Source organism: Helianthus annuus, chromosome 9 (assembly GCF_002127325.2).
Source record: "Helianthus annuus cultivar XRQ/B chromosome 9, HanXRQr2.0-SUNRISE, whole genome shotgun sequence".
Lineage (NCBI taxonomy): Eukaryota > Viridiplantae > Streptophyta > Magnoliopsida > Asterales > Asteraceae > Helianthus > Helianthus annuus.
Window position 1 is genome coordinate 143,417,529 of NC_035441.2, and position 15,401 is coordinate 143,432,929.

Below are 15,401 nucleotides of genomic sequence, written 5' to 3' on the forward strand. Positions count from 1 at the left end.
TGCACCATAAACTGGCGTCACAAAATTCGAGACGTGCATAGCACAAGAAAATTCGCAAGTCTAAAAAAACACATTAAAGAGGAATACTCAAAGTAGTTCACAAAGCCTCCTTTTTTATTCAATGCTCAACTAAATCTTCTGTTGCTAATGCATGACCATGCAACCGTCGTTCCCATTAGCTACCCACCGAACCATCTGAATCAGAATCTTCATAATTAGGGCTGTGAAAAGAAGGGAAATGTTAGGCCGAACGTTAATGTTGACCATCTATGTATTTCCATTATTTTGCACTAAAAATTGAAAGAATGTAACTATGTTCAAGTAAATCTCCATGTATGAACTACAGTTCAAACTCATTGAAAATCAATTAATTCCATTTAGCTATCCAAACGGAATAAACATATCAAGTCGGAAAGCACATATCAAAAAACGATGGTGTCACTACAGCCATAAAGAAGTAAACATAATGTTTGTAGCATATATTATTGATATTTGAACAGTTTCTAAAACACAATACAAATGGACAGGTAGTTACGTGGTTCATGGAATTTCGTAATTCAAAAGTATGTATACAAACTTACATGTACTTGCTGACTGTTTCTTTGAGCTTAACCGGCGTTGGAATTGTCATCACCCCTTTACCCTTCGTAGTCATAGGAGTAGGAGTGGTAGATCCAACGGATTGATAGTTGGGTTCGTCTAGGAGCACACGTTTGCAGTTGAAACTCTCAAAGGCCCCATGATGGTAGTATGTGGATGTATCAACTTGGATGGTTCGGGTGGTGCCTATAAGTGAATGTAAGCAGTTTGGGAGCGTCGAGATGTTACCGTTACAGGTCCGTATCATGACTGGTGTGAAGCTGTCCTGGTTGATTGCGGAAGAAACGGTGTAGATGTGCGAGAGACCCGATTCCACATTCAGTATAGACTGGGCAGTGGTGTTTGTTAGAAGTTGTGCAGTGTCATCGAAGCACACGATGACCACGTTAGCCGTGGAATCGACCACATCAAGTTGAAGATGGAATCTGTTGGTAATTTTTTTTTATTCAGATGTGGAAATGTGTAAAGAGGTTTGCCAAAGTACATAACTATAGAATACCAAAGACGAACCTTGCTCGAGGAATCATAACTGGGTTTTCACAGCCTTCACACCACAACTCCCCGTGTTCATGCGATATACCTTTCATGCATTTCCCTCCTCCACACATAAGTCTGAACCACTCTTCGCTATTACGTACGCCTTTAATCACAACACGGCAGTTGAACTCAACATTCTGCATGGATTAGAAGAAACACGTTCAATGTATGGATAATAATAATAATGGGGGAAACATTCGAAATTTTAGAAAGTGTTTATACCGCGTGTTTCTTATTTTCTCGCCCATGGGTTAATATTTCTTCAACAGTTGCCAGACTTGCTGGACAGTTAGCAAGAGTAGTAGTTTTCTTCATGATTGCAGGGGTCTTTTGGATATTCAGCCACACGTTGTATAATGAAAGGTAGGATGCTTGAATATGGTTGTGAATTTATAGAAACATCATAAGCAGCCTCTTGGGATGACCTATGGCAGTTTTCATTTGAATGGAAGTTAAAAAGGAAAGATGTTACAATATCTGAAATGATAACCATTAATAATAATTTGATGTTATGGAAGTTGAATATGAGGAGTCTATACATATATAAAACTATATTATTAAATCTATATATAAATCTATAAATCTATATTAGTTTATATAAATATACCCTATATGCAGAAAATATATATAGATATATACATATATATACACGTATATAATTAGATATGCATACCATACTAACACCAAGCTCGTATGATATATAACCGGCTGGAGCGACCCAACAAACAGTAGATAATGGTCTGATGAATCCGAAATCATAAGGACCGAAACATTTCCAACCAATTAAATTCTGAACGGGAAAAGACAGGATGTATAAGATGATTCAAAACTGACCGTGTGAAAATACGCCAAAGCCTACTAAGACGAAGCACAATTCGAAGAGTTGAAGTAACAATAGCAGCAGCTCCTTGAGTCCCTGTCATATTCGTGTCAATTCTCTATATAATCTTCAGCATGTCGGAGTCAATTGGTGGTAATATTGAACTAAGCACTATAAGCTTTATAAAACGCTGATGTGGAAGTGTGTAACGACCTTTTGAGGTTCCACAGTGGCACTATGTTGACCAGCCAATCTGATTGAAACAATAGTAGGCATGAAAGCGTATGACCCCCCCTCCCCCTACAAAACGACAGATTGCAAACGTGTCAAAATACGTGTTTGTGTCAATACTGATAAGTTGAGGTTATGGAAGTTGAGTATCAGGAGCGCATACATTTATAAATGAACATTATTAAATATATATAAAGTTATAAATTTATATCAATGTATATACATATCCCCTGTATGAAGAGAATATATATACATACATACACATATTTAGATATGCATACGAAGGTAAAACCAAGCTCTCATGATGTATAACCGTTTAGAGCTGCCAATGAAACTGTAGGATGTGGTCGCATAAATCTGAATCTATAAAACAGAAACATTTCCAGCCAATTAAGTTCTTAATTGTAAAAGATAGAATATGTAAGATGATTCAAAACTAACCGTGTGTCATTACGCCAAAACCAAGTAAAACGAAGCACAATTTGTAGAGTTGAAGTAACAATATCAGTAGTTTCGTAAGCCCCTCTCATAGTCCTCTAAATTTTCTATATAAGCATCAACATGTGGGAGTCAGTTGGATGTAATATTGAGCGAAACACCATAAGTTTTATAAAAGGTTGATGTGCAAGGTTGTAACCACTTTTTGAGGTTCCACGGTGTCGCTATATTGACCTGTCATAATGATTTAAACAGTAGCAGGCACGAAAGACTATGACACCCCCCATCCACAAAACGACAGATGGGAACCGTCTCGAAATACGTGTTTGTGTCAATGTGTTCAAACCAGCTACAATCAACAGTTTTTGGAGCAGCGTTGTTTTTCCAGCCTAAAATAGACAAATAAACCAACCATCCCATGTCCCTGAATAAAATTAAGATAAGCTAAGAAATATCAAAGAGTATGAGATTTCAAAATGTAGTGGAAGGTGTAAACACTTACATTCCCACCACTTGTGCCACAAAAGTAGCTGGTGCGCTATCGTTATTGGCAGGCTATGTAGAATGTAGTTGTCAGGTGGCGTGTTTGGAGCGTAGCAAAAAAAAAGTGTTTAGGACATGCATTGCTTACTATGTTGGGTTAACGGCAATATAGATGATAAAAGCTGCTTGCCATAATCTGAGGCAAGCCAATGTCAACACACATAGTACCCTGCAAAATCTTAAGGAAGCATGTAAAACAAATTTTTTTACGCATAATTAGCAGCAATCTATATACATATCCCCTATATGCAGAAAATATATATATATAGACGCACATATTTGTATATGCATACCTAGGGCATGCCTACCTAGGGCAAATCAAGTTCATACAATCCAACCTCAACACATTTAGCAACCTTCAGGGTCAACGAAGTCGCTATATTGACCACCCAAAATGATTGAAATAGTTGCGGCCACGAAAGCGTATGCCACCCCCCCAATGACAGTTGGCAACCGTGGCTCAATATGCGTTTGCGTAAATGTGTCCAAACCAGCAACAAACAACAGTTTTTGAATCATCGGTGCCTTTTCCACCTAAAATATAAAAAAAACCCAATCAGCACATGTATCGGAATAAGATCAACAAACCAAAAACAAAGAAATTAAAAAGACTATTAGTTTTCAAAATTTGCAAGGAAGCTATAAAGAATTACATTCCTACGACCTGTGGCGCATGAATAGTTGTTGCGGTGGCGTTACTGGAAGAATACGGGGATAGTTTGTCGTTGGAGGGCAGATGCGTAATACTCAACGTGGTATGTACATAGTTGTTGTGGCTGGGGCAGAACAAACAGAAAATATGGGTTTAGGGTGTGTATAAATTATTATGTTGGAGTAACAGCAATAAAGGCGATAAAAGTTTCTTGGTGGTCTAAAAGATTACAGTATGCCAAGTATTGTTTATTGTGTCTCATCTGATGGCGCCAAATTGTTAAACGTCTCTTTATAAACGATGTTTCTGGTATGGTTTTTCATGCTACCGTTGTCGTCTCCGACGATGACAATCTTTAAACCTTCAGGTGTCGTAACCCTTGAAAGCGCGACATATAGCTGGCCATGGCTGAACACAGGGCGAGGCAAATACAGACCAACGACTTTTAATGATTGGCCTTGACTTTTATTAATGGTCATTGCATAGCATGGTTTTACTGGGAACTGGCGTCTTTTCATAATAAATGGCCATTTTGATTTCGTCGATGAAAGGGTTATTCTCGGTATTAATGCAGTATCTCCACGATTAGACCCAGTAAGTATTCTAGCCTTGATAACAAATTTACCAAGGTCTGTTATAATAAGGCGGGTGCCATTACATAATCCTTGTGAGGGGTTCACATTTCTTAAAAGCATGATAGGGAGGCCTTCTTTTAAATGCAAAGCGTGTGGCGGCATACCTGACAATGTCAAATAATTAAAGAACTTAACTGGGCACATTTTTTTTGTCTGCAAATAATTTTTTGTGCCAGGTGAGGGAGAGGGGGGGGGGTTACATGGGAATGTCAAAGAGTTTAGAAATTCAGACGGATAGAGTTGTTCCTGTTCTAATACATCTGTGGACGCGCGACAATCTCATCAGAACTCTTGTAGATCTTTGTGTTTCGTCTCAGTTGTGCAAACATGTAATCATTGATTTCGTCCGCATCTATATTGCGCGGGGTTAGTATTGCTCTTTCACACAAATAAGCGTCATCAACCTGCCTTTCTGTAAACGACGGGAAGACAGCGTTAACAATCGATTCCACAGGAAGACCAGAACCAGGTACGATGAACCTGGTGGGTATCTCGATCCAGGTAGGCTCATCCTCCCCTTCTTTGGTCTTTGAGGGAACAATTCCATCGCCGATTTCTAATAACCATTTGTTGAAAAGTTTCCTATCCATGTCTAGCACACCTGCTGAGGTGTATTCGTTGACACGCATACTGCGGTGGAGTCTGAAGAGTTTACAACTTTTCCACAGGTACGATTTATTTATGCATGCCTGAACAACATCTTCTCTTTTTCCTTTTGGGATGACGGGCAGGATTTGTCTGAAATCACCACCAAGTAAAACAGGCATGCCACCAAAAATGCGTTCCCTGTTTGCGTGGGCAGGAAACCCCAAGATATCTCTAAGTGTTTTATCAAGCGCTTCAAAAGCATATTTTTGCATCATTGGTGCCTCGTCCCAGATGATTAACCTTACCTCTTGTAATAGGTGTGCCAAATGGGTATTTTGTTTGATGGCACACGTGCTATTTTGAAGCAATTCTAGAGGGATAGCGAAGCGGCTATGAGCTGTCCGACCACCGGGTAACAGAAGGGACGCGATACCTGATGTGTAGAGACAGATAAAGTGAGTAAAAAATAGAGTTGCGTACGTGACCACAAACATCATGTTGCATAAGAATAATAATACAACATTCTAGAATTATTTTTTTACCTGAAGATGCAACCGCAAGGGCAATCATGCCCATAGATCTTAAGCGTGACAGAATGGCTTTGTACAGGAACGTCTTGCCTGTCCCACCCGGACCATACACGAAATAGAACCCGCCTTTTCGAGTGGTAACAGATTCAATGACTGTGTCGTATATGGCCGTCTGTTCCGTGTTCAGTGATGCATATAATCGATCGTGTTCGTCTGTTATCTTTTTTTTATTGTAACTCAACTCTTCCCTAATTAGACGATTATCCATCTTATCGAGGAGCGACGTATCTGGCTGAGGCATATCTGTGAAATCCGATAACGATTTTCCATTTTTCTCTAATAGTTCATTTAGTTCGATCAGGCAGTAGTTCTTAAGTTGGTCGTCAGATAAATGTAACCCTGGGAACATGAAAAGCCTACGTTTTTTGGTACAAAATATCATCAGATAGTATCTCCCAATTTTCTTCCCAGAGTTGCGCCGGACGATTCACTTCGCAAAACAACAACATGGTAACAAACAATTCCCGTAGTTGGGAACCGGACGCCCATAATTTAGCCTCTGACAGGGCGTCATTCCACTCCTTGTCATCATTAAGCAAGCCATACGCATAGCAGGCTTCTTTGAACGTTGCATATACGACTCCGTCGACCGTTTTTATTTCTTCAAAACTTCGAGGCCCTCTCACAATCCCCAACAACATTCTTAGATAATACTTTGGCCCAGCTGCTGGATTGCAATACACAATCCGCCCAATGGCTGTCCGTTCCAACCGCGTTTTCCAAACCTTGTTATCCTCTTGCCACACATACCTTGTTGGTATCTCGGCGTACGTTAACTTTCTTGCCGCTTCATCTCTGTTGTTTAGCGCGAACCATTGGGTGAACATCGTGTCTCGTATCCCGTCCCGGTTTAACAATGCCGGTAAGCTGTCTGAATCACGTAACGTGAGCAGATGTTGATCAGGTGTATGGAACGTTAGTTTCATGACGGATGGGAATGAGTAATGTATAGGAAATGCAAGCATCCTCCACACAGCTTCACATGGTGATAAGTACCGGCAATCCAGATAGTTTTTAATCTCATCAACCTTAACAATCTGTTGTGTACGCTTTTCACCGTTATTGCCAATGTTTTCCTGAACAACCATTGTAGCCCTGTCTGGCCCCTTGTTCAAGTATTTAAACAGGTATTTTATCGCTCGGGATTGGTTGCACCATTCGACATTGATGTGAGATTCGTACTTTAAGAGGAGGTAGCGGTTGTATGGGACGACAAACCGGTTATCAAGCTTCGTTTTGCCCTTCTTAAAGAAGATCTTGGTATCTCGTCGGCGATAAACCGGGTAACCGTCTTCGTCAATTGTTGTTTCTCGGTAAAATGGTTTCGGAAAGTGTTTCATGCATTTTCCATCTGTTGTACATGGAGCACTGCGCGCATCGTTTCCACATGGGCCATGCAACATGTAATCTGTTACGGCCTTATAGCCGGATGGATCGTCCATTTCCGATGGGATCTCTGCAGAAATCAAATCATCTATGCCAGCCGGTGTGCGTGACTCGACAGAATGTTCAAGCCACAACAGAAGGTGCGCGTGTGGTAGGCCTCGTTTCTGAAACTCAATTGTATAAACAGCTGTATAGAACCAAGGGAACAAATATTGAAGTCAGCAAGGGGAAAAGGGCAAAATTAGAAAGTTTTTAAAGGTTAGTATTTGTGGGAGAATTGATACCAAAAGAAAGAGGCGAGGTATTACAAACTGTACCTGCTTCGCAGCTACCAAAGATTTGTTTCTTCATAATATCTTCAATCAAGGAGGTAAGCTTTAGTTTAAAAACGCGTGATACAACATCTGCACGATCATGAGACTTTTGGCCGGGTATGAGAGATACCATGTCATCGATTTCAGGCCATTTTGGGTTAGCTGTAAATGTTACAAACAGGTCGGGGTTCCCAAAAGTGCGGCATAGAGCCATGGCGTCTTGGTAATTTTGGATCATATATCTTGGACTGCCCGTAAAGGTTGCCGGTAAAACTATACGTTGGCCGATAGCCTTGGCATTTGTATCCCCACGCGTCACAGCGTCACAAACATTATGATAGAGTTCAACACGCAGTTCGTTTTGGTTATTCCTCATCCAGCGCAATCTTTGTTCTTCGATAGCTGCGTATGAGTCAACTAAGTATTGTTGGAATAAACGACCGCCTCTTAACAGGGTGGTGCCTTCGGTATTGCGATAATGGATTCTGTAGCAGTAGTATTCCCGCATTGTGACACATTGTCGTTTAGTGGCTCGGCGTCCTGTGTTGTCATGGTAGTGTATTCGTTCGTGGAACCCGGTCTCTCCGTACGGGAACAACAGCGGATATTGCAAAGGCATGTAAAGCTGATGTAATTCCGATATGCGTTGAAGCGCGCCGTGCTTTGGGCTAACGATAACATCACGTGGTTCAGGGTTGTCCCCAAAGTCGTTTGTGATAAGAACAGCAACTTCAGACACATTAGGGCGGTTGTATTGTGGATTGTTTATTATCTGGACAAGTAAGCGTAGATGACAATTGTTTCTTTCATTTTGAGTGCACCAGTCACGTGCCATGCGGAAGGCGTTAGCCAAAGGACTGTGGGTGTCTAACATTCTGATTAGGGACGCAACAATTGCTTCGTCACATGTGTCGTGACAATGGGTCTGGCCAAACAAAGCAGTTATACGGTTTTTAACTTCGTTTTGCGTGTCGTAGAAATACAGCTGAGCATATCTTGGTTGCTCACCTTCAACTGGCAACATGGAGCCTATTCGATGGTAGTTCTGCCCACTTATTCGGAAGGTGTATAGGCTTCGACCACTGTTTATAGCATGATCAATCTTTCCCCCAAACGATGTGAAACAGAACATGCTATTGTAAACTCTAATCTGTTCTCTGAATCTAAGTGTCGACGGGTCGTTATAATCAAGTAATGATCTTAATGGTTCAGGCGGATCAAGAAGGCGAGCAAGCAAAACCTTGCCATCCTGGCAGCACGAAGAGAAAGTCGTCCCATCAGACGACTTTGCATTTTTATTCCTCTCTTCATACCACATGATCGCCGCACAATTATGGCACGTGAAGGTTGGACGGCCAAGGTTCTGGTACCTAACATGCGCACCTATGATATTTGTAACAGGAATGCTTAGCACAACGCACGATTTAGAGAAGAGTTTCAAACAGCATAGCGAAGGCAGATGCAAAAGGGAGCAAAACATGCATGGCAAGAAACAGGGTCGGGAAATACCTGTTGATGCAAACGCTGCCCTTCGTGGGGTACGAACACGAATACCTGGTAACATATTAAAATATGGCAATGTTATTCCTATGTTGCATGATAAGCGGGGCGAAGGTTAGTCAGGTACAGGGCAGTTATGGTCGTTTACCTTCTGTTTTTTTAGGCCGAGAAGAGCGCAGGCCTGATGGGCCCGCTATGTTTTGATGAGAATGCCGTGTAGTGCAGGAAATATTGTCTGTAAAAACGTAATATTTACGGGATTGATAAAAGGATAATACTAAACACTGTAGATAACGTTGCAGACCTTGGGCAGATACGGAGGGAGAATATGTTGCTGGTGGACATGAAGCAGGCTGCATCTGTGCTGCATCGCTCTGCATGGCGTTTTTACCTGTAACATATGCTTTAAAACAACTATTATGTAGTGCTCGTAGTGGGCTGAGCGATGATGTAAGCGTACAATCCAGAAAGTATAAATAGGCGTACTGCGCCCCAGAGGGACGTTCATGAGGGAATATGGGGCCGACCTTTAATTGATTCTCTTGAACACACTTTAGCGCCAGGCCCAGTGGTCACTGTAACAATTGGCGGTTGTATTTGAGTACAACCTGAAAGAGGTACAAAGAATGCAGATAGCATAAACGCAACATAGTAGGTAGGAAACTTATAAATAACTGGCTAAGAAAGTAAATTCCACTCCATTGCGTGTGGCTGTACAGCGGCGAGGTCAACATTGGAGTGGTTAAACTGTTTGCAGCCTAGTTAGAGTTGTAATTTGAGCGGCCACGCATGTCGGTAAGTGGACATTTGGCTAAAAGGTTCCATTTTTATGAAGAGTGTAACTAACCTGCGTTGGGGTCAGAAGAGGAAGTAGTTGCATCTATGGTAGTTAGGGTAGGCCCACAGTATGTCACGACCTTCCCACTAAGACCCACATAATTACGATTTTGTATATGGATAGAATGTTTGGTACCCACGATGCTAGAATCGCTGCAGCTGTTAATCAATGCTAGGCCAAAATATGTTTGAATCTTTCCATTTGGCAGCGTATGGGAACAACGGCGGGCCTGGATCGAATTACTAACCGCATCAGGAGCAGTAGGCCATAACCTACAAACCTCGTCTTTTATGAGGGAACAGGAAGGGTTAGAATTTAGTATTTAAAACCCCATATGCGGGGTCGGGGATAACACTGCAATTAAAATCGACATACCTCTGTTTGTTCCAGCCTGTTCAATCAGTTTTAACCCACAAGCGTATTGGACCAACCCGTTAAGCAAGCGACGTGAATATGCATGAAAGGCGAAAGAGGCTTCGAGCATCACAAAGGGGGTCACAGCCAGCTGTATTTTGCATATAATGTTACATGACACATCAGTCAAAAATGAATCATTCATATACGTCCCCGCCCCTCCCGGGGGGCCGCGGGGGGGGGGGGGGGGTTAAACAAAGTAAATTGCACGTAAGGAAAAGGCATAGTATCTACAACAAAATAAGTATCAAAGAATGCATGCTAAAGTTGGTGTAAAGATCAGATTTATTGTTGGCCGCGTGCCTGTTTTTTTTCCAAAATAACGTATGCAGCCACAGTCGGACAGAAAAGGGCATATGTGGTTAAGTCTTTGTGTAGCTCAAGTCATGACTTGGTTATTTCGTTCTTGTTTATAATGCAGTCTTCTACGTAAGTGGTCACGAAGGTTGTATAGTGACACAGGCATCGCTTGTATATTTCCATTTATCTATATCGGTTATTCAACATCTTAGCAAAAAATTCATGTAACTCTAATACGTTTCCAAATCTGATTTTACGTTGTTCATTGGTATTATTCTGTTGGAATATGCATGATTCTGAGCAAACATTTATAGAACCCTTTTACAGTGTTTGGAAGTTATTTGTGACTTTAACGATGTAACAAAAGGGCTGGGTAAACGTATTTGGGAGCGTGTGTTCCGAGGTGGCATATTATGATCCTATTTGGACTATACCATCCCTTTTTAAGCGGAGTATCTTGATGCGATGTAAATGCGTGGTATTATTGTTTTAAGAATTTCAGAGAGGCTGGTCAGGCGTGAAAATAACATATATTGCACAATAGTAAAGCAACACAGTTTTCGCGTGGGCACAAGTTATATATTTTGCAACATTATTTGGATCCATAAAAGGGAAAGTCATAAGAGCGCAAACAATTGAAGAAAAAGAGAAATGACCACCGCCATGTCAGTGAGAGCCCTTCTTAGCATCCCCACTATTGTCAGCCACACCTGTAACACGTGTAGGATCAACGGACACCCCCTCATCATCGTCATCCGATTCTTCAAGGTAGCTGCAAAGAAAGATGGGAGCGTATGGATTGGTGCAAAGTTCCAACACGTAAACATTTGAAACAGGGGACAATTGGCAGGTGGAACTTACAGTTTTCTAAGCTTGCGTCCAGATCCGGGTGTCGGAGGCGGGAGGCTCGAACCACGCTTTGGGGAGTCAGATGGCAGGGAACCCAAATCCGACGTCACACACTTAGAGTTTCCATCTGTATCATCCAAACCAGGGCCGACAATCTTCGCACAATTGAAGCTTTCATATTCTCCATAACGGTAGTATGTGTGGCTCTTTATCTCGAAAGTGTGTTTTGTTCCAATAAGGGATTCGAGGGCGGAGGGTAATAGGGGAGCATCTAGAGAAGTATCCTGCATACCAAGTACAAACCAGAAAAGTTATCGCAACAATTTCCCACACGCTTCAAAATCATCTTGTAATGAGGAGTGCGCATACATTTAGCTGCTCTTCTACTAAGGATTTTGCGGTCCTCTTGACCAACTGCTCAGCAACCTCATCAAAGAGGGTGACAACGGTGCTCATCGTTCCATCAGTTACATCCGCTTGAATCCGAAACCTAGCACGGTAAAGTAGATCAATAATAATGGCAGAACGGGGACAAAATTGTTTGGTGGCGAAGGTAGAAGGGTATCAAATCACCCTGGACAACAAAGAATCATCACATCATATTGGTAGGGGAACAAAGCCATGAAGTTAGGCATGAGATGTTGAAGCGTATACCTCGTCCTTGGATAGTCAACCTTCGATTTGCACGCTTTGCAAATGAAGTAACCGCCCTCTGTTGTTAGTCCCCTACGACATTGGCTACCGGAACACGCGAAAAGATACCAGCTGTTCTTGGTTCTAATAGACGTAATCTCGACGACGTTCCGGAAAAGAATGGCCTACAACGAACAAAAACACAAGTAGGCATATGGGCAGGTTGTGTTGGCGAGGGTAATCCCTATTTCCATATAATTGATAGATTAGGCAGTTCTGTTTAGTAGGAGGTCAGTTTAAAAAATAAGGACCCCAGGTGTTTTTTTTTATTTTTTTTGTGACAAAAAGCTGGAGAAATGAGATCGGTATGGTCCCAACGGTGATGGGTCACAATGGTGGTGGGGTGGCGTTAGCGGTAGCGGTGGTGGTAATTATCGGACTCTAAAGCATACGTTAAGTATGTTTTTTTAATTTTAAACAGAATAATGGTTGCCTGAACATACTCTGGGCACTGGTCATTTTCTTATGTTTTAATCTAAGAATGGCGAACGTAGAATGATTTATTCATTATCTTATACTAACTTTTAAAACAGTAAAAGATTTTAAAAAATAAAGCAGGATATGGGTGTTTATTATATTACATTTAACAAAAGCTGGTATGAACGAATGGTTTTAATGCAGAGTGTGTGTAGTAGTTTAGTAATCATTCCCCCGAACAAACAAAGCGAGAACCACCAGTTTGTCGTTACCATAACATCAACATACCCTTCCTCAAACATATATTTCTGAACCTATGGAAGATGTCTTGTTTAATTTAATTTGTCACTTTCAAACAAACATTATGGTGGGTTGAAGCTCATAAAGTGGGTTAATCTTTTATTTTAGTTTCTTGGTAGCTGTCGAAGTTTTTTTTTTTAGAAAAGAGTTTGAGGAGTCTGCTGGGTAAAGTTCTGGGTTGCTGGTTGAAGTGGTCTAACGGGAGAGACGTATGTAAACAGTTAGTTGGAGTGAATACCTTTTTCTTGGATTTGTCAGCACGAACTCTGTCCACAAGCTCTTGTAGAGTTCCAACACTTACAACTTCCTCGGTGACTGGATCGCTAGTATCTCCCATAGGAACACAGCTGGGAAGCATAGCTTCATATTCAGCAAGAGCAACAAACGGGGCGAAAATAGATAATTAAAGTGCGTGCGACAAAGGGTGTAACAGTACCTCACAGACGACTTAAACGTCTGCAGTGCGGGAACCTCGGATGAATCAATAAGAATAGTTGACGATGAACTGGACAAACCAAGGACACCTGCAATATCTTAAGGTAGGTGAATTTTTTTAAGTAATGCGCATCATAATTTACGTGCCGGAAAACAAACGTACCCAGGTAAAACTTTGCGCTCATGGAAGTCAGGATTAGACAATAGACAGCCGGGTTTTCGGCCTTCTTCTTAAGCATAACATCACCGAGATCACCCCACAGTGTTACTCTAACTCGGCGATTGCTGGGTGAATTTTGAAAAGGTAAAAAAGATAGAGGGTTAGGTTACTGAAAAAGAAAGAACAAACAGGGGATAAGGATTAGGTACATATCGTTCGTTGTTTAGATTGAACTCAACCGCGCGTGCACCCGATGATTTCACAGACTGCGGCCCCACCTCAGTAACATATCCGATAACATCTGTAGTGTAATGAATATTCGTCTGAATTATAAATATGTCTAATAGCCTAACTGAGCCAATGTGGAGCCAAATTCGTCGGAGTAAACTAATTTATTCGGTGTAGGTAGCTGATTGAACCATTCGGGGTTAAAGGATTCTGAATTTATATGCTATCTTACATGTATATTTAACAAAAACCTAGAATCCAGCGTTTATTCGGTGTAGCTACCCAATTAGTTTACCCAGTTGGTTAAATATACATGTAAAATAGCATATATAACAGGGTACTTTTGATATTATATACATATAAATTCGGATGAGTTAACTAATTGATTCGGTTTAGTATGTATATTTGACATGTATATTTAACCAAACCCGGATAAATTAGTTTACGGCTTTTTAGGAATTCGAACCAACAGGAGACATATTTATCGCTATATTGGTCATGTTTGCGGAACCCGGATTCTGAATTTATACTGAAACACGGCTAGGGGCTGAACTGAAAACCGGATTCACCATTCGTTCAGTCATTTCTCTTAGCCCGTTATAGTAGACTGCAAACTAAATAAAAGCTCAGTTTCATACTATGTGGGGTTAGTACTGTTTTTTGAGCCTGATTTCCCCCGCAAAACCGTTACACCAGCATCAGGAGAGTAAACATACCTACAAAGTACTTGCCCTCTGTTGGTTCGAGCTCCTCAAACGGCGTAAGTAAAAACGGGTAGCGCGTAAATGAACTACCGCCATCGTCAACCTTTTTAACTACCGTGGAGCCATTTAACCCGATAACAAAGGGGTTGTCTTTCAGAATCCGGTATTGATCGGTACGTTGGACTACAAAACCCTTGAGTAAATATACCCCACCCTCTTTTAGCTTGTCAAAGAAGTAATGTGCAATGTTATTCCGGGCGGTACAATGCATGACACCTCCCTGCGTAAACCAAACAGTAGACTTTCAATAACGATGAAGCTCGTAAAAGGGAAAGGGTATGGGGGGTAAAAGGGTGATAGTTACCTTTACATCACTGACAACATAATCAGTGCTCATGAAGCGGCCATTGACACTTGTGACGTCCCACTTTCTACAAACCATCACCGTGATGGGGCCGGTAGTCCCCTCACGGAGGTCAGCAAGGACCAATTGTTTGGCAACACCAATTTCTGATGTATTAACATTGAGAGAGCTAGACATGACAGCAGTTTAACAACTCTGAATATGGGTGAACAACAATAGGGAGAGTGGAGGTCATATAATAGAAAGTAAGACCATTCACCTTCCTAGGAAGAAGTTGGGTAATTATTATCAATGCAATTAAATCCTACCGTAAATCGACCCATTGAATGTTCATGCAAATGTGGTATATAAAAGGCCTCATTAATCAATATCCCTAGCTAAAACCCTAACCAATATTTTTTTACCAATTTTGACACATTTAGCAACCTTGAGGGTTCCTTACTGTCCCTTGACTAAGGCAGTAGATAAAAGGGTTGTATGCCTCAACTTTAAAACACCGAAGCACCCAACCTGGTGAATATCACGGTAGGTTTAAATGATAAGCCAAAAAAAATTTTTTAAGAAGGGTAAAAATGGAAATCATCACCCAAAGATTGTCGAACAATCAAATATCCAACAATGTCGTACGCTTGCAAGACCAAGGAAAAAGGTTGAATGCTTCAATTTTGAAAGGCCGACATCCCCAACTTGATCAACATCATACTATATTAGGCTGATTCTTTATTAAAACTAACACCAATTAACAAATATCAGATCATTTAAACAGTGTATGCAGTAAAAGTGTATATTATCTTGGAACTCATATTCTGAATTGACTAATTTCAATCTGCTAACTAAATGTTACTGTTCGTTTGAAGGTTCGTTA

General features: G+C 41.1%; 2 protein-coding genes and 1 long non-coding RNA gene across 3 annotated transcripts; all 3 read right to left on the reverse strand.

Annotated features, from left to right (window-relative positions):
• Window positions 1–4,069: 4,069 nt before the first annotated feature.
• On the reverse strand, window positions 4,070–4,558 carry LOC110926671 (ATP-dependent DNA helicase PIF1-like). The gene has a single exon (XM_022170398.1). It carries the CDS (start codon window positions 4,556–4,558, stop codon window positions 4,070–4,072), a length of 489 nt encoding a protein of 162 aa, XP_022026090.1.
• Window positions 4,559–4,707: 149 nt separating this feature from the next.
• LOC110926672 lies at window positions 4,708–10,231 on the reverse strand. Its single transcript, XM_035977061.1, has 9 exons — window positions 10,048–10,231; window positions 9,362–9,442; window positions 9,139–9,225; window positions 8,983–9,069; window positions 8,844–8,888; window positions 7,338–8,717; window positions 6,094–7,207; window positions 5,587–5,990; window positions 4,708–5,477 (listed from the first exon to the last, which is right to left on the reverse strand). Exons 1-9 carry the CDS (start codon window positions 10,229–10,231, stop codon window positions 4,708–4,710), a joined length of 4,152 nt encoding a protein of 1,383 aa, XP_035832954.1.
• A 1,254-nt stretch (window positions 10,232–11,485) lies between these two features.
• Window positions 11,486–11,949, reverse strand: LOC110876187. Its single transcript, XR_004867459.1, has 3 exons — window positions 11,890–11,949; window positions 11,605–11,725; window positions 11,486–11,519 (listed from the first exon to the last, which is right to left on the reverse strand). It is a non-coding gene; the product is annotated as an uncharacterized LOC110876187 (long non-coding RNA).
• Window positions 11,950–15,401: the final 3,452 nt, after the last annotated feature.